At 38.3% G+C, this 26,539-nt stretch overlaps 1 protein-coding gene across 18 annotated transcripts in view; it reads left to right on the top strand.

Annotated features, from left to right (window-relative positions):
- Window positions 1-19,835, top strand: part of LOC124131250 (MYCBP-associated protein-like) — a 75,971-nt gene extending 56,136 nt beyond the window's left edge. For 10 of the 18 annotated variants that reach the window (XM_046494397.2, XM_046494399.2, XM_046494384.2 and 7 more), the window contains 8 exons: window positions 803-927; window positions 2,672-2,784; window positions 4,073-4,117; window positions 5,825-5,902; window positions 11,834-11,937; window positions 14,126-14,146; window positions 17,417-17,596; window positions 18,955-19,835. In XM_046494397.2, the coding sequence (XP_046350353.2) occupies window positions 803-927; window positions 2,672-2,784; window positions 4,073-4,117; window positions 5,825-5,902; window positions 11,834-11,937; window positions 14,126-14,146; window positions 17,417-17,596; window positions 18,955-19,050 (762 nt within the window). In that variant the 3' untranslated portion in view covers window positions 19,051-19,835. Of the gene's footprint in view, window positions 1-802; window positions 928-2,671; window positions 2,785-4,072; window positions 4,118-5,824; window positions 5,903-8,292; window positions 8,329-11,833; window positions 11,938-14,125; window positions 14,147-17,416; window positions 17,597-18,954 lie in introns of all 18 variants that reach the window. The other 8 variants (XM_046494388.2, XM_046494386.2, XM_046494387.2 and 5 more) reach the window with 8 other exon arrangements.
- Window positions 19,836-26,539: the final 6,704 nt, after the last annotated feature.

Below are 26,539 nucleotides of genomic sequence, written 5' to 3'. Positions count from 1 at the left end.
AACTGGGCTTGTAACATATCTGCAAAGCTGGCCTGACTGTCTAGTTGAAAATTCTAGTCAATGTAATTTTATTTCTTTGAATCAAGTCACTTAGTGTCAAAGACTGTTGTCATTTTGTTTTCATTTCGTAGTTTATTGGAAACCCTTGGGAAGTAATAAATTGTGTTATTAGCGATGTGGTGAAAGTCTAAGAACCACCACAAACGTCAGACAACATATAGTGCCAAGCAGCTTCACCGCTGTTTTGTGTAATGGTCTCAAAACACACAAACTACTATAAAGTTAACACAGGATATGTAGGCTGTAGCCATGAAGTAGGGCTAGTAAAGTATGATGAAGACTTGGAACATTCTTTGTAAACAAGCCCTCCTGGCTAGTGAACTTTGGCAACTACCGTATTTGACGTAATAAGCGCCCAGGGCGCTTGCAAAATTAGAAATAGGGGGCTCTTATTAGAATATTATTTTGGTGAAAAAAAACAGAATTGAAAGATAAATTTAATTTCGTGGTTTATGCTGACAGCCTGAAATGTTTATATACGACAGATATATTTTCCCAGAATTTAATTGCCCATAATTAAGGGTGCATATAGCACACGAGTGCGTATTATACGCGAATAAATAAATAAGTCTTGTGTACATTGATCAATCGGCAGGGGTGCTAATTGGGATTGTTCACTGACCAATATATTAGCAAATATCGCCGTGGGCGCTTATTAGAGCGGGGCGCTTATTACGTCGAATACGGTAATTTCTAGACTGTGCCTGACATGTTTGAACCCTGTATGTCACTGGTGCTGCAGCTGGTGATGGACCTGGATGAAGATGATGAGAACAAGGAACCGTTCCTGCATCGTATTAACGAAGCTGTGGGGAAGATGTCATACACCCCCAACCACCCGATACAACAGCAGCTGTACAAGATAGGGTGAGTGACACAGGGGCTGTCAGCAGGGGAAGTCCAACCCTGTAGGAATTCCGGGTAACGATATAGGTCCCCAGCAACCTATGCTTGTTATAAGAGGCAACTAAATGGATGAAGACGCAGGCTTGCTTGCTTGGTTGATTGCATGTCATTGTAACCCAGTTGCATGGATCGATGCTCATGATGTCAATCACTGGATTGTCTGGTCCAGACTCGATTATTTACAGACTGTTGTCATATAGCTCGAATATTGCTGAGTGCGGCATTAAACAGCTAGCAACCAATACAAGCAAACCTGATGTGCATCTACAGATCTGATGTACCTCGGATAGATACAGTTGTTTAAAAATAGAGCTTGCATTTTGGGAATTGATAATTTGCATTCAGTAATCATGGTAGGGACCCAGGGAGAGGGGGAGTGCGATGAGAAAGTGACACAGCAAAAGAGTGGTGGGGTGGGGGGAAGTCGTGAAAATATATCATAATTCGGGGGGGCATAAAAATGAAGCAGTTCTATTTCTTCATATGAACAGGTTAGAAATTTGAACATTATTTACGGATGGTTAATTTAATATGGAGTGTGGGTGTGTCATACAAATGTTATATAAGATGGGTGGGTCAGCAATGATGCAGTCCTAAGATCAGTCTCACCATCCAAAATATAGACACTAAATCAGTCATATTGTTGTTATGTGTACACTTTTGGTATTATGACCCGTGATGGTCCAGGTCAAAAATAGGTCATCAGTAGGTCATGTGCTTGCCACAAGATGCGACTTTGCTTGTCGTAAGAGGCGACTAACGGGATCGGGTGGGCAGGCTCGCTGACATGGTTGATGCATGTCATTGTATCCCAATTGCGTAGATCGATTCTCATGATGTCAGTCACTGGCTTGTCTAGTCCAGACTTGATTATTTACAGTCTGTCGTCATATAGCTAGAATATTGCTGAGTGCAGCGTCAAACAACAAACAAACAAACAAAACTTTTGGTATAATCAGTCACTGTTTCAAAATTTCAAAATGGTTAAAAAAGGTTAGTGCTCACCTGCTCTTCCCTTCTGTATCAGTGTATGCAAATTATCTGCAAAGCAATTTCAGTTTGGCAGTAATATTATCTTTGTTGAGGACATATTGTCAAACGATGTTGTTAAAAGATAATATGTTACATGTGTCACCACTTATCAATCTGACATGCTTCAAGAATTACAGATGTAGATATGATTTGAATGATTCATAATCTGTGTGGAGTTGGAGGGGGAGGGGGGTATATCATGACACAGATACAGGATCTGAACATGAGACTTTGGCAGAAAGGGAGATAAAAAATAGCTACTTACCTCCCCTTGACCATATTGCATTTCTTAAATATTTATACTACTCTTTTTCTGGACACAAAATAGTCTTTCTACTCATGATATTCAGAATGATGTCTTACCTGTGAAGATCCATGTCATAAATAGGCCTTCAGCAACCCATGCTTGCCACAAGAAGCGACTATGCTTGTCGAGAGAGGCAAATAACGGGATCGGGTGGTCAGGCCCGCTGACGTTGAAGTATGTCATCGTATCCCAACTGCACAGACTGATGCTCATGATGTAAATCACTGGATTGTTTGGTCCAGACTTGATTATTTACAGACCGACGTCATATAGCTGGAATATTGTTGAGTGCTGCGTCAGACAACAAACAAACAAACAAACAAAAGTATAATGTCTTTAATTAAATGTGAGTTGTTTGTGTGCCAGGTACGAGTATCTGATCGAGGCCGTGGACGGCATTGTGGGGCAGTCCATGTTTGTCCGCCACATCCTGGGGATGCCCGAGAAAGAAATAGAGGAGTTTCCAGAAAGTGATTTAAGTAAGTTAAAGAACATCATGAATTGTGCAATATTATATCTTACATGGTTTTAAATTCAATCCTATTTGGATTGTCAATTAATCCTTCCTCTCTTTTGATCTCGGTTTCATGCCATACACATTTCTAAGTAAAACGCCGCCTTGTTGGTCAAGGCTCCACACTTTGCTGTGCAGAGTTGTGTCCCTTAGGTGTGCCAGAAGCCTATGGACATGCACTGTCTTCATCATCCTCAAACACCTTAGTCAACTGTATTTGTGATGAGGGTGCAGGCTTATAATTCTCATCCTTGTGTTTGATTCTTTATTTTTTCATTTTAATTCCGTGCATGACCTGTTTTACTTTGGCTTCTGTTTCACTCAACTTATTCTCAAACTCAGTTTTTGAATTTCAGTTAATGTTGTTGTGTATTATACACGTCACCATCTCCCCGAGGCAAGGGAGATAACTGACTATAAAAGTCCAGTTCCCACCCTTGCCGAACTATGCTGGAATTATGGAGTTATACTTGGGCTGGACTAACGAGTCTGTGCATAGTTCAATCAAAATCGCGAGACAAAATCGAACTCTGGTTCGTAAACTTCCATGCAGATTTTGATTGATTCCAGGATTTGTAAAGCATGTGTACCGACAACTTAGCATCATCAGATATTTTCTAGATCTTGTCATGTTCAAGGTGCTTATGTGATTTGATGCACTTCGCTAAGTAAGATCCGTTTTATTACAACATAGATCTTGATTATCGATCAGATCATCTTCACTGGGGGACGCCATTTCATTTGAAGCAAATGCAAGTGATACGCGAGGTGGAATCTAAATGGTCAATACGAGGGACATAGAAGAGACATAACTCATATTAGCCACTGGTGGCGCTACAATCGAAATTCCAGCCTAGTTCGACAAGGGTGGAAACTGGACTTTTACAGTTAACTCTCCTGGGAAGCGTGACATTTCACCAGATGTCACAGTCTCATGTATCTAAAGCAAAATGCAAGGCTTAAACTTATATCAAAGCCAAGCATGAGATACATACACCTACAGCCTTGTATTTTGCTACTGTATTGAACGATAAGTTGACATGTATTTGCCATATTTTTAGTATCTATACTACCACAAAAATTTCAATAATAATCTTAAAGATTTTGATAAATATTCAAAATATTTCTTTCCAATGAATATAGACCATATAAATCCCCACTCTCTTCATAAAGCAAAGGTTTATGTTCAAACTGATATTCAACAAATACATCCATTCGTGAACATGATTCTAACAAGGGCCATAACTCTGCAGGACACGACCGAGAATACTCCTGGGCATCTTGTTCCTCCACCACTGGTAGGATCACCGTGTAGAGTTATCTCCCCTTGTTCAACCCCGCCGTTTGTCATGTTAACCCTTCACATTTTCGGCACATTTTCTTATCAGAAAGTTTCTGAAAATAAGTGTGTGCACATGTTGTTTTTGCACTTGGATCCAATTTGAAACTCCCCCAGCTTGCTTCTCCTCCCTCATGAATAAACCCACTTCCTTTCTCCCCTTCCACCATCTCTTTGTACATGTGATATCTGCATGGCTCCAGTAGACAGGGACCTGCTCTTTATCTCTCCTAAGTCATTCCTGAACCGGGGTCGGTAGGTATAGAGGTATGGGATGTATACTCCCCAGGGAGTTGAGAATGATAACCGGAATTGAAACGGATCCACTGGTCAAGGAACAAATAAAACCGCAATCGAGCAGAAACTAGTACCTGGATAACTGCGGTTTTTAAATGTATAATATGATAATTTAATAATTATAATTCTCTGTACCGAGTTACATCCCAGAAACCTAGGATTGTTAGTTTGAATTCTCGAATTGCCCACATCAAGCTGGCACGATGTGAGTATAACTGGAATACTGTTCAAAGTGGCGTTAAACCCAACTCACTCACTCTACTGAATATGTCCATGATATGAGGGAATTACAGTTCAAGGCAATTTAAACACATATCCCAAAAGAAATGCAGACTTCTCCACAAATAAATGTCTAAAGCTTGAGATCATTCATGGGATTCAGAGTTGAATCCCCAGCAACCTGTGCTTGTCGTACGAGGGAACCTTATGTATCAGGTGGTCAGGCTCAGTGACTTGGTTGATTAGAGGCTGTGGACATATAGCTGGATGTTTGCAGAGTGCCGCATTAAACAACAAAGTTTCAGGCTTCACAGAACATGCAGGTATCACATGTATGTTGAGTCCCTCCCTGGCAGTGTTAGAAATTAAGGGGGTCCTCCATGCTTAGGTTTTATCCTATGGTATTTGAACCTGGGGACCGCCTACTTTTTTTTTTTTTTTTTTTTTTTTTTTTTTTTTCCCCTAATGTGTTTATTATGGTGACAACAAGGACCCCTTGAATTTCCTGCTTAGTTTTGAACACTGGTGTGACGCATATCTATGTCACACGTTTCCATTCCCTTTTTGCTTTGTGTTTATGATTTTAGTTGGTGTATAATGTTTACGTACACAGACAATCCATCATGCTATTGAAATTGAGTCCCAGAGCAACCCATGCTTGCCATAACAGGCGACTATGCTTGTCGTAAGAGGCGACTAACAGGATCGGGTGGTCAGACACGCTGACTTGGTTGATGCATGTCGGGATTGCGTGAGTAAATGGACAGTGATGACTTTATCACGTCACTGTCCTACTTCCTGGCATGGGCGCCAGATGCTCCTGTGTTGACTAACTGTGCTTTAAAAAGACTGGAACTGTGAAAATGCGGGGTAGAATAGGTCTTCAGCAACCCATGCTTGCCGTAAAAGGCGACTATGCTTGTTGTAAGAGACAACTAACGAGATCGGGTGGTCAGACTCTCTGACTTGGTTGATGCATGTCATCGTATCCCAATTGCGTGGATCGATGCTCATGATATTAATCACTGGATTGTCTGGTCCAGACTCGATTATTTACAGACCGCCGTCATATAGCTTGATATTGCTGAGTTTGGCGTTAAACAACAAACCAACCAAACAACCTAGACCTAATCTTCCATCCTTAATTCAGTCGTACCACAGCCAGATCCTGCAAAGTTAGCCGTTCCACGTAAAGGTCCAGTCAGAACGAGCAGTATAGGGGAGGAAGGTACATGGTATACATAGTTAGGGCTTGTGATAGATATATAGTTGCCTTGAATCAGTATATTACATCACTCCAATTAATAGTGTGTGATATATGTACATTTTCAAAGCTAGTGAGTTATTTAGTTGCCAATTGTGGTTTACATATTTAGTGCTTCTGATCGATATATACATTTAGTTGCTTTGTATCGGTATGTTTCATTACTTTATAGAAAGTGCTTGATATACTTCCTTAGGGCTAGTAAAAGTTATTTAGCTGCCTATTTTGGTGTACATAGTTAGGGCTTGGGATAAATATGTAGTTGCCCTGAATCAGCATATGTTATTACCACAATGGTGTTGGCAATAGTTATTTAGATGCCCATTTTTAGTGTATACTAGGTGTAGTTTAGCGTTTCAGAGATAGTATAATCTTCATTCACTCATAGTTTCAGGGTTTGTAACAGAAGTTTGTTTGCCTCATTTTGTAAAAAGAATTATAATATTTATGACTCATTGGCTTGTGTGGCCCAGTCGTTGCAACAGAGCAGAGTAGCTTCCCTTAGTTGAGCCAGAAACCTATGAAACCAAGATGACATGATTTAATTGAAATACTGTTCAAAGAGGCTTCAAACCAAACTCACTTGTTCAGAAACAGAACAGTCCAGTGAGGTGAATCTGTAGGGTGATAGGTAGAACTATAATAAGACGTTCATGGAAATGGAAATTAAAGGAGAGATTTTCAAGATCTCAGAAACAAATGAAATGAAACTTTAGTAGCAAATGTGTAGCAATTGTGGCTAGATCGAAGCTCATGATGTCAATCACTGGATTCTATGTTCCACACTCTATCATTTACAGACCGCTGTCATATAAGTGAAATATTGCCGAGTGTGGCGTTAAACAACACAACCATCAAGATCTGGGGTAGAACAGGTCTTCAGCAACCCATGCTTGCCGTAAAAGGCGACTATGCTTGTCGTAACAGGATCAGGTGGTCAGGCTCGCTGACTTGCTTGATCAATACTCATGACGTCAATCACTGGATTGTCTGGTCAAGACCCGATTATATAGCTGGAATATTGCCGATTGTGGTGTTAAACAACAAACAACAAGTTAAACAACAAACAAAACCAATTGTGGCAGTACTCAGCTTTGATGTTTGTAACCATGACAATGATCAAATCAAGTGACAGACTTAAAGACACTTGTACCAGCCACAGTTTCCTTGCTTGGTGCCTAAAGGTTTCACTACATCAAACGGGGGCACGGGTGGCCCAGTCGTCTAAGGCGCCGCGATTCGCTGTGCAGAGTTGCGTCCCTTGGGCACGCCAGAAACCTATGATTGTGGGTTCGAATCCCGGTTCGCCCGATTATGTTTCTAGGTTTGTCAGCACCACACTCGTGCTTGTGGGTTTCACCGAAGTGGTAAACGTCTGAGACCTGCATCACTTGGGGCTTTCCTCCCACATTAAGCTGACACGCCGTGATATAACTGGAATACTGTTAAAAGCGGCGTTCAACCCAACTCACTCACTCACTGCATCAAACCTTCAACCCAACAGTCCTTGGGGAGCAGCAGAGGCTGGACTCTATTGTCAGTAGAAAAATAAGAACAGAAAATAAATGGGCATTTTATGTGTGCATCTATTTTACAGGCACGACAGAGTGTCGTATGTTGTGAAGTAAACAAGGTGATCGATAGGAGCCTGGTATCTGCTGTGACACCTGACACCTCTCTTGTTTGTCAGATTGTCAAGTCAAATGGCAGATAACTGCATTATCAGATTTGCTAGTTATAAGCAATGTGATTTCACAATTTCAGCAATCTCATTAATGTCAGATCTTAGTTTTCACTACCGCTACACAATGATCTGAGGACATCCCATTACGTTTATAATAATAATGATAATAATAATAATAATGTGCATATTGATGATGCACCAATGCTCAAAGCACTACATTTTTACCCAGGTGAACGGATCACTGTGCGCTCAATTTTCATTCTCGGCTCCCTGGGGATTATACAACCCATGCCACTGCCACTGAGGGGCTAGAAGGTTACCCATTTACTGATAAGGCTGGAGAATTGCTGAAAGAGGCATGATAACAAATCATTTACAAACAAACTTAGTACTGGTATACAAGTAATGCTGAGTGCGGCATTACAACAAACAAGTAATATACAAACAAGTAATATACAAACAAATAGTGATACATGTAGTATACAAGTATAGTTCAGGCGATGCTGGTCGTTGGAGGCCACGTAATCAGGTTTGTCTGGTCAAGACTCCATTATTTATAGACCCTCATGATATAGCTGGAATATTGCTGAGTGCGGCATAAATAACAAACACTGTCTCAAGATGTAACAGTTTTCAATTACATGTAGTTTGAATACATGTATTTATGCAGTTGCTCGAACTCAAGCCAAACCAGAAGTTAAAGAGAGTAAGTTAGCTCACATCTGATTGGCTCGATGTGTTTGCTATTATGTAAAAGATCATGTCATTGGCTGAGTGTGATGTTACATTCATAATAATGTGTGTATTTACATAAAAAATAATAACTTAAAACAACTGCTTTTTTTATTTAATCATTAACATGCAAAAGACTTCAGACAATAAGAAATCAGCAACATCGTTCAACGCCATTATGCAACACAAGCCCCTCTGTTATCAACCAATCAAGAAAGGGTATTCCGTTTGTGGGCGTGGCCTAATTTTCTTCTGGTTTATGGAAACAAATGCAAAAAAGAATTGCTTGGTCAGCCAATCAAATGCCATGGAATCACTTGCAATTTATTTATATCATGATATACCTTATTACAATGATTGTACTCGTGTAAGCAGCCTGTGTTTGACAGGTGTTATAATTGTGCTTACATAACAGTTACAGTACAATGTATGCGGTGATAATTACTAATTACAAATTCTGAAATAACATTTGTGAAGTGAGGCGACTTAATGGATTGAGTGGTCAGGCTCAGGTTGATAGCGTGCCATCATATCCTGATGGCTAGATTGTTGCTCATAATATCAATCACTTGTTTGTCAGACTCGATTATTTACAGGCCTTTCTGTCATATCTGTTAAAACAACATTCACTCATTTACTTCATGGTGACAACATTTAAACCAATCTCATTAAAATCAGATCTCAGTTCTTGCTACTGCTAAACAAAGATCTGAGGACATCCCATTACGGGTCACATCAGGACCTTGCGACCTTGACCGACTAATGGAATGACCAATCAGAAGGCAGCTTTCTCGTGCTTTATAGCAAAAATTTCAAATTGGCGACTACGCTTCGAAACATATTTTGACAAATTCTCGATTACAAATTTGAAACCTGAACAAAAGAACATTCTGGAATGGCTAATAGATGGTCTAGATTGTATGGATTCAGTCGTTAAACCCGTAACTATCTTTCGGAGTTAAAGTTTTTGAGGCTGCATGATCAGAAATCACATTCCGACTGTCACTTTCATAATCTGGTAAGCGATGCTCTGATTGGTCGGATGAAAGGTCGTTCTGACGTGACGTAATGGGATGTCCTCAGAACTTTGTTTTAGCGGTAGCAAGAACTGAGGTCTGATTTTAATGAGATTGCATTTAAACTAATTCCACATAAGTCTATTTAGTCCGTCCAAAACTACAAAAGAACGACCTGTTAGTTAGTTCATGGTAAACTAATCAAACAGAATTTTGATTGCTACAGAAACACTTTGTTCAGACACGCAAAATATCTCAGCACTCATTTGAAAATGGCTGCCATCAATTAGAAGAAATTATTTTAAATTTTGTCATTTTTTTTTCTTTCAGAAATTAGTATTTGGTGTGAATCATCAGCTAGAGATGCTAAGTGACTTTATGTTTCAATCTAATTTGTTTATTTCTTGGTTGAATTTTGAGCAGTAATATTCAAATATTTTAATTTCATTCAGTTGGTATTTGTTTCATTTTGTCAGATGACATGAATACTTTGTGTACTGCCCTCATTTTAAATTTATAATTTATATGGGTTATTATATTTAATTTATTTGGTTTGAATGTTTTTATCAAGTCATAAATGATACAACATCTGCAGTATTTAGAACTTTGAATTACATTGGCCACAATTCTGTTTATTGATTTTGTTGATTTATGTTTTATATACAGGTATTTAGTATACTAATTAACTTTATAAAAAAAAATGTTAAATTAATCGTAATCATTATATTGTTTTTGTTTCATTTGTATGGGAAAGAAGGCATTTTTGTTGAACTATATTTATATAAAAAAAATTCTTTCACAGTATTTTATTTTCATTCAAATGGAGACTGATTTAGGTGAAGTCTGTGTCAGTTTTTATGGATAATGTGAATTTGATAACCGAGAATGTTCACAAGTACCGGTAGTGTCCCCAGCTCCAGCCAGTGGCAGGTGTGCAGATACGACTGTGGTAAAACACTCAAGCTTAGGGGGGCTCTAGAAGGAGTGGGATCGGGGAACAAAATATATTTTAATTTCTGAAAGGATTTGAGGAGATACTTAGACAGATATCTAAAGGATTATTTGACTGTCATGAGTGTTCATTCCTTATTTTAATGTGTTCACATTTCTTTTTTAAATTTATTTAATTTTAATTTTAATTTTATGGAGACATCGTATACCCATGTAGACCATCCTATGTCAGGTTCTTGAAAAGATATGAGCCTCAGGACTGCATATTTGATTTTGCAATTTCATTCTCTCATATCTCGGTTTCAATAACTCTTTTGTAGTAGGTAGATTATGATAGTCATAAGTCTGAATTGATATTCTTAATGGTGAAATCATTCTTGTTCCACTTCGCAAGATTCTAGTTTATGAAATTATGTGATTCATAATTATTATGTGCATTTTCCTTACCCAAATTTTGCTTGTCTAATACTTTGAGTTTGTAATGCTCCAGATAGTGTGTGCAATTAACCTACACCTAACAATGTTAGCTATTCAAGCACTTTGGGTCAAGCTGTGAACCTTCTCTACTGTTGTACTGAATTTTGAATGTCCAACTGTTTTGTCCTTTGTACCCAAGTCAATTTTTTACTGTTTTTATTTTATTCTGCAGACAAAAATAACTTGGATTGAATGTAACACTGAAAGAGTCTCACAGTTGATGAATGCAAGATGTAGAGGTGTAACGATATGGTGGAATCGGGATATGATACTATTTTGATACTATTAGTGTGATACAATTCATATCCATGTACTTTTTTTGTCAATCTCATTAAAATCAGATCTTAGTTCTCACTACCGCAAAACAAAGATCTGAGGACATCCCATTACGGGTCACGTCAGACCGACCTTGCGCAAACTTTGACCGACCAATGGAATTACCAATCAGAAGGCAGCTTTCTCGTGCTTTACAGCACTATTATCAAATTGGCGACAATGCTTCGAAACATATTTTGACAAATTCTCGATTAATAATTTGAAACCTGAACAAAAGAACATTCTGGAATGGCTAATAGATGGTCTAGATCGTATGGATTCAGTCGTTAAACCCGTAACTATAGTTCGGAGCACCCCGTGTAAAAGTTTTCGAGGATGCATGATTAGAAATCACATTCCAACTGTCACTTTCATGATCTCGTAAGCGACGCTCTGATTGGTCGGATGAAAGGTCGTTATTTGTATGTACATGTAATACATCGTAATATTATTTTCATAGTTCTAGATGCTCTTCATAACATAGTGTTTTGTTGGAATGGAATTAAATGAATATTTTACAATTCTGTAATTTTTCACATTTTTAATATTTGCACGATACATTTTCATTGCTTACTATTTTATTTGGCCCTTTGAGCATGTCTTTGCCATATATTCCTGATTTTGCATGTCAATGTCAATATGGTTCTTCCTTACCATCTGATGGCACTGTAGAGTTGTCTCCCTTTGACCATGGTGTCTAACCTATTGAGCACTGTGCAGGTGACAGTCGGAGGGGAAAGACGGCAGACAAGTCAAAAGCTGATGGGAAAGATAAGAAAGGAGCACCAGGGAAAGACCCCAAGGCTGCCAAAAGCGGGAAAGAGGTAAGGAGTCTTACAAACATTACAGGAAGTACATTACATGATGGTACAATATGAGACTCACCATCTCCAGGGTATTGTCCCTTTTTCTACTCTCAGGGCTGTGGGGTGGACTAGTGGTTACACCGAATACTTGTCAGCATAAACCTACCTCACTCACTCACTCAACCATACATCCACTCACTCAATCACTCACTCACTCACCCATACACTCACTTACTCACTCACCCATACATCCACTCACTCAATCATTGATACACTCACTCACCAATCAACCCACTCATTTTTACCCAAAACACTGTCTCACCCACCCATTCACCCACTTATTCACTCACTCACTGGTGGGGCAGCCTAGTGGGTTAAGCGTTTGCTTGTCACACAGAAGACCTGGGTTCGATTCGATTCCGCACATGGGAACAATGGGTGAAGCCCATTTCTGGTGTCACCTGCCATGATATTGCTGGAATATAATTATAAGCGGTGTAAAACCATACTCACTCACTCATTTAGAACAAACACTCACTCACTCACTCACTCACATTTTGGGGTTCCCTAATCTAAGGACAAGCCTTGTTACCGACTCCCTCAATTGGTTGTTAGCGTTGTTCGCCGAAGTAGGTGAAGATAGATAGAACATTCATTCCTTATCACCTAGCATTCTATTTAACATGCCATGAGGGGTACATGAAATATCCCCGTGACAAGAAAAACAACCATTTTGACTCTAGCCTCATCAGTGTATCATCCTCCTCTAGAACGTGACAACATTGTCAAGTCCTTGTCATCCTCGATTATCTAGTGTATTATTAATAGCTCCATTCTATTTGTCAAAATACCATAGAGCCATTTGCCACCAGCTTCATTTCAGAACAGACACCCCATCTTCTTCTCTCAAATTACCAACTGCAGAATTTATGTTGCTAGTGAGCTTGAAATCAACAACCAATCAAAATGTTTATTCTGTACATCAGTTCGTCATGATCAACATTCAAAAATGCTATTTCATCCAAGCGTGCACTTGATATGTTGGCTCAAGTCAGAAGACTGTTATAAACTATTTTATGCTGCAATATTCCTAGTGTATTTTTGATGCTGTTGTCACTTGTTTTAACCATGAAACTACAGTGTAACTTGAATGATTGTTCATTCTACCAAGACACAAAATGAAGCTATGGTAGTGAATAGGTAGTCTGTCTCCCAGACCCTTGAGAATTTTTTCAAAAAGGAGTCCAACTCAAGTCCAGAATGATTTGGCAAGTCTAGATTGCCTCAGCTCTGAAATTAAGGATTGTTCTGGGCTCCATTTGGATTTTATTTTTTTTATTTTGTAGATATGTTTTTAAAGATAACATTATTTCTGGGATTACATGTCAGTCTCGAGAATGGGTACTTGCTTGATTTACAAAACTGGGGGTCAAGGGGACCCGTATGGGTCCTTACCGGAAGTATGAGGATCTTGTAAAGTAATGTGTGGTGTTGTTTACTGAACTGTAAGATTACAGGGCCTATATTTTTCTTGTCAAGAAATTGGTACAATTAATATCAGCACAATATAGCTTTTCTGTGTCTTTTCTGTACATTTGTGCATAGTGGCTGCACATTTCTGTGTTGTTTAAAACTCAGCTATAGATCGATCATACTAGAATTATGGCTGAGACGATACACCAACTGTGCGATCTGATACGTATTGCGATACCTTGCTCGCGATCCAATAATTATCATGTTACTTGCATGTGCTCTTATCTGTGGTGTTTAAGCCATCTTTTTCATAGACAGGATGTCCCAATACCTGGTACACTGTCGATCTACAGTTGGCAGTGTCAAGTATGGCACAATGTATGAAAATATTTACGTTTTCACTTTATTTAATATCATTTTCACTAGTTATAAGTGTTTGATGTAACATTTATTGAAGAATACATTTAAGGTAAGAATCAATACTTTTTACTTATTGTGTGACTGTGATCGATGCTTGTATCGAGAAGTAAATAATCTTGATCCACTGATACATCAGTGTATCGTCCTACTACTAACTACAATGGAGATGTGGTACACTGGATAACCGAGGATGACAATAGGTTTGCAACCCTAGTTCATTAAATCGCCCCTATGACAAAATAACAAGCTACTAAAATCCATTTACGTATTCCTATATTACATAAAATACATATTATAACTGTATTAATTTCAGGGAGAGAATGAAAACCTATCGGTGATTGTTTTATGCCTCTAAATGTTTTTGTTTGTACTGGTAGTCATAGTAACATTTCCATGATTTATGCAGTATGCAACCCGTCTTGTTTGGGGGATAGTCCGTAATCAGAAGCGAGACTTCTTGTTTAGTCCACGTTTTCAATTGTATTTTTTTTTAATTTTATATTATCTTTCATAAGATATTACTTTTAAAATATTTTACATTTATAGTTTTTTTATGAATGTTGTAGTTCATTTTAAATACTCAAGTTCAGAGCAAGCGAGTTAAAATTTATTTATCGGCATCATTTCAGCCATACTGAGATCAAGTTCAGATGTATTATTTTGTGTCATTGATCCTGATTAAATAGAAAGAGATTATTTATAGAAATATAAATTTTTGTAGTTTATTTATAATAATTAAGTAAAATTTATCATTTGGAATTCATAATTTTTTGAATTGGCGGAAAAGGAAACTTTCATTTCTTTGATGAGAAATTATGTATTTAACTTATATTTCTTGTAGTCTATTTTTAATTAAATTCAAAATGTTTCATTTTGACTCCGTGATCCTTCATAAGGGATTTTTCATAAACATTGTATTTTCTTTCAAATCATATTTTTTTGTTCAGATTTTCATTTGAGATATTTTTCCTTCAATCTGATTGTATAAACTCTGACAGGGTGTGATTTCCCATTGACGAGACTGCACTGGTGCAGTTTGAAATTAGCTTATGCAGATAAAGTTTATAAGCAGACTGCACGGAGTGCAGTTGATAAAATATTTCCACAAACAGACTGACAAATATCTCGCTTCAAATTTATGCCATGTACACAAGAGCTAAACATATTGCAATAAAACTATTTTCATTTTGCATGACGTTCGTGTGTACATCCTGTTTACGTACACTACCGATCGCCAATCTTTGCTATATACACGTTAAGTTTCCAGTGCTGCAGCCAGTTTATCTGCTGTGCAAGTCAGATGGTACTGCAGCCTGCACTAGATGCAGTGGAGAGAAAATACGAAATCACATCCTGTCTGTAGTATGATTTGAAGTAGAATTGGCCTAAGTGTGGAAACGTGCCATTTGGTATGACAAGTTAGGCATTAAAGATTATAATTGCTCTTACAGTGAAGTTTGTAGATTGCTTTTTGCTTCTTTTTTTGTGTATTGTGTTGCACAAAGCAGGCTTCCATCCACATTAAAAGAATATTTCACAACGTAGCAGTACGTCTTAGATTTTGTACAGAATAAGAAAATGACATACTTCTCAATGTCTCTGGTAGTACACATCAGAACGTCTTAGACGTACTTACGGCAAATGTGCCAGGTTAGTTTCAGTGCAAAAACATATTTGTGTTTATGTGTTGTTGTTTTTAAAAAATTAAAAATTTATTTGGGTTTGTTGCCAGTTGAAAGATTGAGTCCTTTTGAGAAGCTGTAAATGTTCATGCAGACAGTTTTAGAATCGTTTTTCTGAACAAAACATTTTTTTTTTTTAATTCCCCATCCACATTCAGCAGCATAGGTATCGTCTTTTGTACAATTTAGTTTTTATGTTTCGTATTCTTTTCTTCTTTTTCCTGGTGGTGGTGTGTGTGAGTAGTGGCCTTCCTTGTCGGGATGAACGAAAAATCACCACAACCAAATTTTGGTTTCTTATTACAAAGTCTGATAGGGAAATATTTTTAAGAATGAGTAACATCAGCATGGATATAAGGCCAACTTGTCGGTCAGTGGTGAGAATTTGAATTATTTTTATGTCTTTAGCCTTGCCAGCGACATGAACACACTGCCTGGGATTCTGCCCTCAAGAATCTTATTTGTAGGAGGATCAGAATGATCAAAGCTGGGTTTGGTGTGCAGAAACTTAATATGTAGGGTTTCAATCGATCACAGAAAATTGTAAAATACAATTATTGTTAAATGTCTAAGGAAGTTTCGAACAATTCTTGTTTCTGATCGAATATGATGTAAAATGTATGTCTATGTGTTTATTTTAAGTTGCGTTTACTCCACTTGACATTAATATATACTTCTCCATTTGTGATAGGGATGTTCTTATCTTCCCATGGTACACCAAACAGACTCATATGTCAAGTGTATATTTAATAGAATGACACACCTGATTATCCCTATTATAACTTGAGTAGTATACATTATTTGCTTACATACTGCTTATCAATCATTTCATTTTCTTGGCTATGGAGAGCTTTTATAGTGAAGACTACCTGCTTTTGTTTTAAATGCATTTCTGTATATATTTTGTTTAGGTTGTACTTTGCTCAAAACACAGCTTTTTTTATATTATAGGATATCCATGGTAACAAAATCACCATAATTCTTTTTTACTGATACAAAATCTCTTTTACATCAGTGTCAGAAATCCAGTATTTCGGCTGTCATTACACTATAAAATCTGTAGATTTTCAACAGAAAATCTTCACTATACATAACCAGTTGGGATACTAATAGTATCTCCCTTCCTGAACGTATGAGCTATTCAATATACGTTGGTTTTGATTCCATCTCTATCGGTGACAAGGGAGCTGGGTTGCAAGTGGTGAAGTGGTGTAAGCCTCTACAATTAACTTTGCATAGTTGAGACCCTTGGCTGTGTCGAGATCAGCCAGTCTTGGGTTTGAATCCCACATTGCCATGTTTACATGTCAGGATCAGCCAGTCTTGGGTTTGAATCCCACATTTGCCATGTTTCCGTGTCAGGATCAGCCAGTCTTGGGTTTGAATCCCACATTTGCCATGTTTACGTGTCGGGATCAGCCAGTCTTGGGTTTGAATCCCACATTTGCCATGTTTACGTGTCGGGATCAGCCAGTCTTGGGTTTGAATCCCACATTTACATGTTGGTGTCAGGATCAGCCAGTCTTGGGTTTGAATCCCACATTTTCATGTTTATGACCTGTGTTCTGTCAGCACCATATACATGCTACCACAACACTGACTGGTGTAAATTTAGGTTCTATGCCAAGATTATGATGATGTGCAATGATACAACTCTCTCACTCAAGAAAAGGTCGAATGAGAGAGTGTACGAAGTTATGTCTTAAACATCAATTATTTCATAAATGGCATTGTACTATAGTGAGTAATATCCTCATGTGTTTTCGCTTCGTAAATATCAAATATTAGGAATAACCAATATGTATTATGCTCACCGAAGGATTACATAACACAATCTGTATTCCTAATATATGATATTTACGATACGGAAACACTCAGGTAATAATCTTAATGTCTCATGCCAAGTATTTTTTGTTTGTCAGACACCCAAGCTAGATCCAAAGAAGGCACCACCAGGTCCTAAGAAACCTCCCAGTCGAGGCCCAGTAGCTACCCCGGGTCCTGTGGAGAGGGCGGCCACACCCGTCAGTACCCCATCCAGCCCCACCCCATATGCAGATCCAGTGCTGGAGCGGAAGTACAGGGAAAAACTCTACTGTCAGGTATGGTCATTGTCAGTCTCGGGAAAAAAGCATGATTTTCTTTAAACCTGGCTAGCCCCCTTTGATTTTTTTTGTTTGGATTTTCCACACCAGTATTCCAGAATCATCACGTTGAATAGAGTCGGTAGGAGTGATAGGTCGTTTTTCATGCAGAAAAAGCTACCGTATCAAGCATCCTAATGCGCGATGATAAGCTCCCCTGTCCAACTTCTAGACCATTCTGGAAGTAATATTTAGGTGTGCGAAGGCCCTCAGACTGAAAATTTACATAACCCTCTGTGTTTTCTTATGTATATTACAGACTTTTTATAGAAAACTGCAGTGTGGTAGGGTCATATAACTGCCCAGTGACTATTATTGGACAGGCTTTAGTCTCAACGACGTTTAGACGAAGTTTGTTCACTCCCCCTTGATCTCTGAAAACAAATTTAGAGCCTGTGGTAATGACATGTAGATTTCAGGGCAAGTTTGGAACTGCTTGCTGAATTATGGTGCAAATTTGGAGTGAATCGTATCCATTGTTTGACATTTGAGCTGATTAATGTGTATTGGGTGGCCATATTAGCTTCTACTGAGTCTGAAACTTGGGTCTCAGCTTTCAATGTCTGTCCTCTGATGTCTCCCAACTGCAGACACCCCATTTGGGACCAGCCTGAAATATCCCCAATACCCCATTCCTCCCATCAGAGCTGATTAGAATAGGAGCCAGACAATGTTAGCTCTGCTTGAATGTGTTACAATCTCATAAAAATCAGATCTTAGTGCTTGCTACCGATACATCAAGATCAGAGGACAGCTCACATCAGTATGACCTTTTGCAACCTTTGACCGACCAATGAAATGACTGGAAGTCAAAATTAGCCAGTCAGAAAGCAGCCTTCTCGAGCTTCATGGTGCTAGTTTCAAAATGGAGACTTCCATTCAAGACTATTCTTTCAAATATATTTAGACTTTTTCTCGTAAGCGACTCTCACATTGGCCCTATGAAAGATCATTCTGATGTGACCTGTAATAGGATATCCTCATATCTTGTGTAGCAGTAGCTAGCATTAAGTTATGATTTTAATGAGATTTAATGTGTTATTATGTCCCTTTGGAATGAATCATTGCTTATGCTATCAATGTTTGCGACCTGAGAAGATCCAGGTTGGTTGATGCATGTTATCGTATCCCAATTGTGTGGATCGATGCTCATGATGTCAATCACTGGATTGTATGGTCCAGACTCGATTATTTACAGATCGACCCATCATCATATAGCTGGAATATTGCTGATTAACAAAAATCAATGTTTGCATGTCTTAGATTGCTGACTGTTTGACAGGCAGTTATGATGAGTTGTCTCCCTTGTGTTCCAGGCCTACACAGTCATTGGTGAAGCCATTGACAGGATGGACCAGGCTTTTGCTGATATGCTGAAAAACAACACACTTGACAGACTACGACCAGTATAACACACAGCATGCACCTGTATAATATTTCGTCATTAGGCTTGAATTTCATCTATTCAGAGGATTGACTGTGAAAATGTTTTACCATCCAAATTATACTATTCTGAAGGGTATAGGTAACATGACCCCAAAAATTTAAATTAACAAGTGTAAACTGGAAAAACATCAAATATATTATATCATAAATTTTCATTTGTGCTAAAATTCAAAGGAAATAAGGATTTGCAATGCATTACGAGACTTGGAATGAAACAACGTAATGTATGCTACACAATCACTACACCCACTGGTAAAACTGAGCCTAATGTAGACAAAGAACACTGTGATAATGAAAAGTCAAGAATGTGATATTGATTATAATGTATAATTAATTTTTATACATATATGTACATGAAATAAGCTTAAAATATAAAATGAATATATTAATTTATGTTTGTGTAATTGATTTTTTTTTTCTCTGATACTCAACTAAACTTCTTTGTTTTGATATCTAAGCTTGACTATTTTATGAATGGTCCCTTTTGATTTAAGATATATTTGACCAGTTCTAAGATTTCAAGTTTTTTTGTTGATTCTGATTGAAATGTGTTAAAACATTCATTGTTTTGACTGTAAACATCTATAATCATGATAATACATTTTGATGTTTGATAATAGTTAACATACAATTATGCATGTTATGATTTTTGTTTTCAGGAAAGTATTTTTTATTGTCTGTTTGATTATGAATCTGGCAACAATTTCGCAAACTACATGTATGTTGAAAAGTAAAGCAATATTATGCCAAATTTCTGTTGTTGTTGTTGTGATGTACTATGAAAGGTAGCCTTGCTCCTAGGCTGCACTGAATGACAAGTCCATGGAGTGAGTGAGTTGGGTTTCACGCCGCTTTTAACAGTCGACCAGTCCTTGTTTTAGACCCTTAATGCCGAGCGCCAGACAGGGTAACAACAAGTACCATCCTTTAACGTCTTTTGGTATGACGCGGCCCGGGATCGAACCCCGGACCTTCCGCTCTCCGGGTGGACGCTCTACCAGTAGACCACGGAGGCGGTCCAACAAACAACAAACACTTGACTGATGAAAACAATGATTGGGAGGACACAATGTATGATGTTAATGTCATCCTACACTGGTTAGGAACAGTTTAAATGTTTGATGTCAGATACATATATATGAATTTAAATGAAAGTTTGGGGATTAGTGATGTCATTTGATTATGACTTCATTGTAACCGATGTCACAGTGGTCTGGAAAGCATTGTGAAGCAATGTCATTGCAGCAATATCTCCTGGGAAATATAGCTTGATCTTACTCGAGCGATATTTCCTGTGGATGTCATTTTTTTATGATAATAGATGTTTTCCATTCCATATTCCTGTTTTGCATGCTCATGACATGGAGCTTAAAGCATGATGCATTGTTGTTTATATTCTGTTAAATTTATGGAGACTACATTTAATTACCAGATGCCCGTTAACTTGGCAATATATCCCTGCTGTTGTAAGTTGAAAATAGCATTAATGGTACTGTATGTCAACTGTGCTGGTCTCCGATTACAAACATACATCATATGTAGCAGGTCAATATGACCCTTTGCAACCTCTCATGCAATGCAGCATGGCAGTAATTCTTCAAACTTTGGCCATTATCACAGATTACAAATAAATAAAAATACTTAGACTAAAATTTGAAGCAGAAACACAAGAACATATGTTCATGAACATGTGTACATCTTTTGTTTGTTTGTGCATGCTATCAGTTTGTTTGTTGTTTAACGCCACACTCAGCAATATGACAGCAGTCTGTGAATAATCAAGTCTGGACCAGACAATCCAGTGATTGCCATCAGGCAGTTGGGAAATGATGACTACTGATCCCATTAGTTGCCTCTTACGACAAGCACAGTCACCTCTTACGGCAAGCGTGGGTTGCTGAAGATAATTCTCACCCGGATCTTCACAGGTCACCACATCGTTCAAACAGCACCAAACATGGGGGGAGGGGAGAAAAGGCTTAAATTATTTTGATAAGCTGTCAGGAGGATCAAACAAATTTCATATAGGATTACCATACTGTAACACACACTGAACAAACAAATCTGTAATCCTATTAATCCTAGAGATAAGGCTAATTTCTCCACTGAATGAACTGTTCCATTATAGCTGTGGGTACTGCCCTAATTAACCTTCAACTCCACTGTCTAACAACTGGCTGTCTCACAAATGGGAATAACCTCTATTCTAACCAGTTTGGTATATATCTGAAACTGATAATCTTTCAGATCTGAATTGTATATTATTTATTCTTGGCCTAGCAAAGGTATACTACTAAATCACTTGTTTTCTATTACTGAATGCAATGTACAATCCCAGTTGAATTTCAATCATTTATAAACACTATCAGACTTCCATATGGAATTGATTAATACATAAGTGGTGAAGAGTGAGTGAGTGAGTTGGGTTTAACGCCGCTTTTAACAGTATTCCAGTTATATCACAGCGTGTCAGCTTAATGCGGGAGGAAAGCCCGAAGTGATGCAAGTCTTAGGTGTTTACCACTTCAGTGAAACCCACGAGCACGGGTATGGTGCTGACAACATAAATTGTTGAGAACCGGGATTCGAACCCACAATCATAGGTTTCTGGCGTGCCCAAGGAATGCAACTCTGCACAGCGAATCGCGGCGCCTTAGACGACTGGGCCACCCGTGCCCCCATAAGTGGTGAAGATATACTCTGTAAAGATTAACAGGCTGCAGTGTCAGCCTTATTGATTTCTGTATATGTTTGTTCTATGACCTGTAATTAAGTTCTGTACACATACTTGGGTTATCACTGGTTTTAACCCATGGGGACTCTGGGTAAGAAACAGTCCCCAGCAACCTATTCTGGCCATAACTTGATGTGACTTAATGGATTAATTGGTCAGGCTTGATGACTTTGTCGATGGTTCACCCTGCGACGTCATGGATCATTGCTCATAATATCAATCACTGGTTATTGGCTCGTCACGCCAACCCAGTATCCATTCCCCACATGGGTACAATGTGTAAACCCATTTCCTGGTGTCCCCTGCCGTGATATTGCTGGAATATTGCTAAAAGCGGCGTAAAACCATACTCACTCACTCACTCACTCACTCACTCACTCACTCACTCACTAGACTGTTCTATACTTTAACAGGTCGCCCTTCAAAAATTTGAATATTGCGAGTGCTGCCATATGCAACAAGTGTAACAAGCGACAAATCATTCATTATTTTCTTTGTCTAAGATGCTGCAATTCACAGTGCAGAGTTGTGTCCCTTAGGTATGCAAGGAACCTGTGATAAGCATTCGAATCCTGGTTAACGTGATATTTTTCTTGGTTTGTGGGCACAATACTCATACAGGTTGGTTTCACCAGAACTGTAAATGCCCAAGATCTGCCTCACCTAAGGCATGTGTCGTCCGCTTATATCAATATTCGAGGAATCGAACCTGGGACTTCCGCATGAAGAGCAAACGCTTTAACCACTTGGCTACCCCACCGCCCCATCACGTAAAGTAAAGAACAGCTGACTATGATATGGCGTCTTTTATAAGAGGACATTCATTAAATGATGTTTCGATGTACATTTACCATCTAATGTTTAGGTTTCAAATGTGTTAGAACGGCTACGTAACATAAGACGGCTTCTCTAAACAGTGCCGTGTTGCTATAATTCGTACACCTCACCTCTGTAGCGCTGAATGAATGAAGCAGAGCTCTAAGGACAACTGTGTTAGGGAGGGAAGCTTGCCAGTACTTCAGTTGCATGGTAAATAGATTCAGGCAAAAACACACCATCCCCGACCTCTTGCAAGATGCCGCAACACGGCAACATCGCAGCCATGCTGTGTGAAAAGTGAATACCCAAACTGTGAACGCCTATTAGCGCCCACTTTCGCCCCTTTACCTTACATAAGATAACCGTTTCATTTTTGTGTTTTTGTTTATTGTTTAACGCCGGACCCCTGCAGAAATATTCAGCTATATGAAATAGTAGAGTCTGGACAAGGCAATTCAGTGATTGATGTTATGCGTCACGGCCGGTACGAGTGAGTGAGTGAGTTAAAATTTAACGTCACATCGGCAATATTGCAGCCATATCGTGACGAGATAAAGTCAAACATTTGATTACAAAGAAATTTCAATTTGTAAAATACCTGTCGCCAAAGGACAGTACAACGGCTGGTACGATAACACCATGACACGCAATCAACGACGTCCCCGATCCTGACCACCCGATCCATTTGGTCACCTTTTACGACCAGCATTGGCCAGTTGCTGGGGACCTATTCTACCCCGGAATCCACACGAGGTAGGTACTGGGGTATTATTTTGTGTCAATGTTATGGTATACGTAGCCAGCAGCACAGGAACACGTTATTGGTCAGTCAGTAAATAAAATTATATACCCCCTTTATGTAAGTAGAGACTTACATGCATATAAGAGGTATATATTTTTATTTACTGACCAATAACGAGTTCCTGTGGCCAGCAGCTATAAATATATTTCATATCGTGTTTACATTCGTCCCTTTGATTGTGGGTTCAAATCCCAGAATCGTCCTAATAAAATTCTTCCCCAAAAAGGTATTCCCAGCACTACAATTCCCTGCTCATGGGTTTCACCAAAGCAAATCGATAAACGTCTAAGAAGGGTGTATCCAACATTTTTAAAGGGCCAAATCTCAAAATGTAAGACCCCATCACTGTCTGCTTTCCTCCAACATCTAGCTGACACGCCGTTATACTTATAACTGAAATACTGTTCAAAGCCAGCTCACTCATATAAACTGTCAGGCAAAAGAAAACATATATTTGAAAATTGGATTTGACCATATAATTACAAAAGTATTAGGTTGAAAACAGTCGCCGAACCATTGCAAACTTCATGTCCAAAAAAACAACTGTGATACCGCATCAATTACATCACAATTTCTGGTTTGTTTCAACGTGGGTATATGCTTTCTTTTGCTGGGCAGTTTATATTGGGTAACCAGTATATATACACAAATATAGCCGTTTACTCACGTTTTCAAGATAGGCTTCAGCAGTTCCGACCAATGACTATCAGTGCCTTTACGAAATAATGTTATACACTACAGAAATGTCTTGAAAATTCAGGTGAATTTAATGTCCATGAATTGAGTGAGTGAGTGAGTATGGTTTTACGCCGCTTTTAGCAATATTCCAGCAATATCACGGCGGGGGACACCAGAAATGGGCTTCACACATTGTACCTAGTCCATGAATTGAATTTTCGAGATACGTTTAACTTCTTTATGAATGTTTTCAACAAATTTTCATTTAAATATCTCTACTATTACATTTAAAGAAACCATGGATAAAAAAATGAAAGATAGATCTATGCGTATTGTTGAATCCGATGTAAGTGTCCGTATGTAACAGCTATGTGTGGATAACGCGTCGGCAAACACTAAAATACGATTCTGTGCCAATTCCGTCGACTTTCAAATATTGTAAATATACTTTCAGATATTTGTGGATATGTTTTAATATTTTAGAATGATAAATACTGTAAGTGGAGTAATTAACGTAACTCACTGACATCGCCCACTTCTCAATCCACTGTCACGATCTCCACTGCACCAACGGCGACCAATATATTTACGTCATCAGCGCTGTCAAATATACGCTTAGTGGATGTCATTTCTGTCAGTTGTTTACTGATTTTGTGCATGTATCTGAAAATTAGACAGATCGTGAAGGTTTTTAGTCCTGAAATATACGAGCATGTCAGTGGTTAAACTATAGCGTGTCGACGACAGGGCAGTTGCTTTGGCTTGTGGGACTTTCAGTTTATCGTCTGCCAGTGAGAACGCACGTGCTGCATGATTTTATTGCCGATCAAGTCACGTGTCATTCTTCAGCTCACGCCCTGTGAGTAAGACGCACGATGTTTTAGCAAACATTGTTGACGGATATATCAAACGTGCATGTGGTCATTTAACGTCAGAGCTTTTAAAACACACACACAAGCAATATGGGTAAGCGTGTCCTTTCAGAATACTGACTCCATTTTGGAGTTACCACATCAGCGCACTCACGTTGTTTACAAACTAGATAATTTCGCCTAAAAATAAAAACAATTGATTCTTTAAACATGAAAAAATGTTCTTCGGATTTCATTTACAAAATGAAGAAGATACGATGATGCCTGTCGTTTAAATGTCAAGGGTTTGGTTGTTTTTTAATGGAAAATATATAAAAGCCGTTTCGTAGCAGATGTTGATATGTTATAAACTAATATTGAATATCGATTTAAGGTTTTGTCTGTGGCTAAAATACTAAAGTATGATGCTATGCAATTTTTCACAGATATATTGTTGGTTGCATGGTTGGTTGGTTGTTTTACTCCGCATTCAGCAATATTCCAAATATATGACGGCGGTGTGTAAATAATCGAGTCTGGACCAGACAATCAAGTGATTGGAATCATGAGCATCCACGTAAGGGGGATCGATGACATTCATCAACCAAGTCAGCTAGCTTGACCACCCGATCCCGCTAGTCGCCTTTTACGGCAAGCACGGGTTTCCGAAAACCCATTCTACCCCGGATCTTCACGGGGCGGCATGTTATAAATATGTACTGGTGTATTATCATGATCAGCATAACAGAAAACATCATCAGGTGTAACAGCTGTGAGAAAAAGATCAGATTCCGGAGACAAAAATATACAACTCTGACTAAGCTGCTATTTGGCCATGGAACTGACGCAATGGTAACCTTCATTTCAAACAATAAACACAAGTAAACATTTCTACATGTTCTTTCCCGGCTCTCTTAAGCGTTTGAGCTAGCACAGTATCCTTATCAGGAGTTGAGTGGTATATTTGTGCATTTAAAGTGAAAACACTAAAACAACAAAATAGGAAAAAATCATTTTGGGAACCCAGTAATTGTTTTTCTCACTATATAATTTATTTTCTAATGCTGTAACGGTGTTTTTACATATATAATATAGATTTGTGTTCAAGAATCATAAAATCGCATTTATACACATAAATAAATATATAATAAATATCCAAGTGATTCATTTTCACAAACTGCATCCTTTTATTCACTTATTCAAATAAATATAAATAAGATAAATATGAAAATGGTGAATCTTTGAATTCTCTACATTTTTCTGCATTTTAAATAAAATTCATTTGCAATTTTACTTTTTATACACATGCATTGATTTACTAAAATACATTTTGGACAAATTAACATATTTGTTACATCTCTTGAACAAGACTGCAATGCCAGATGTTGCCACGAGCTGTCTGTTTTTGCCAGTTATATTTTCCTTTATTTAGAGAAGACTTCAGCCTGAACTATTTTTCTTTCACTTTTTGAATAATCGTTTATGAACAGCTGTCTGCCTACTCTGATGTATAGAAAGCTGAAATATGTACCATCGTTTTGTGAATTTGTTTTCTTGGGTAGTGATGAGAG

This window comes from Haliotis rufescens, unplaced genomic scaffold (genome assembly GCF_023055435.1).
Source record: "Haliotis rufescens isolate VD_foot unplaced genomic scaffold, xgHalRufe1.0.p SCAF_14, whole genome shotgun sequence".
Classification (NCBI taxonomy): Eukaryota; Metazoa; Mollusca; class Gastropoda; order Lepetellida; family Haliotidae; genus Haliotis; species Haliotis rufescens.
Note: the sequence above shows the minus strand (reverse complement) of the source record. Positions and strands in the feature narration are given on the sequence as shown.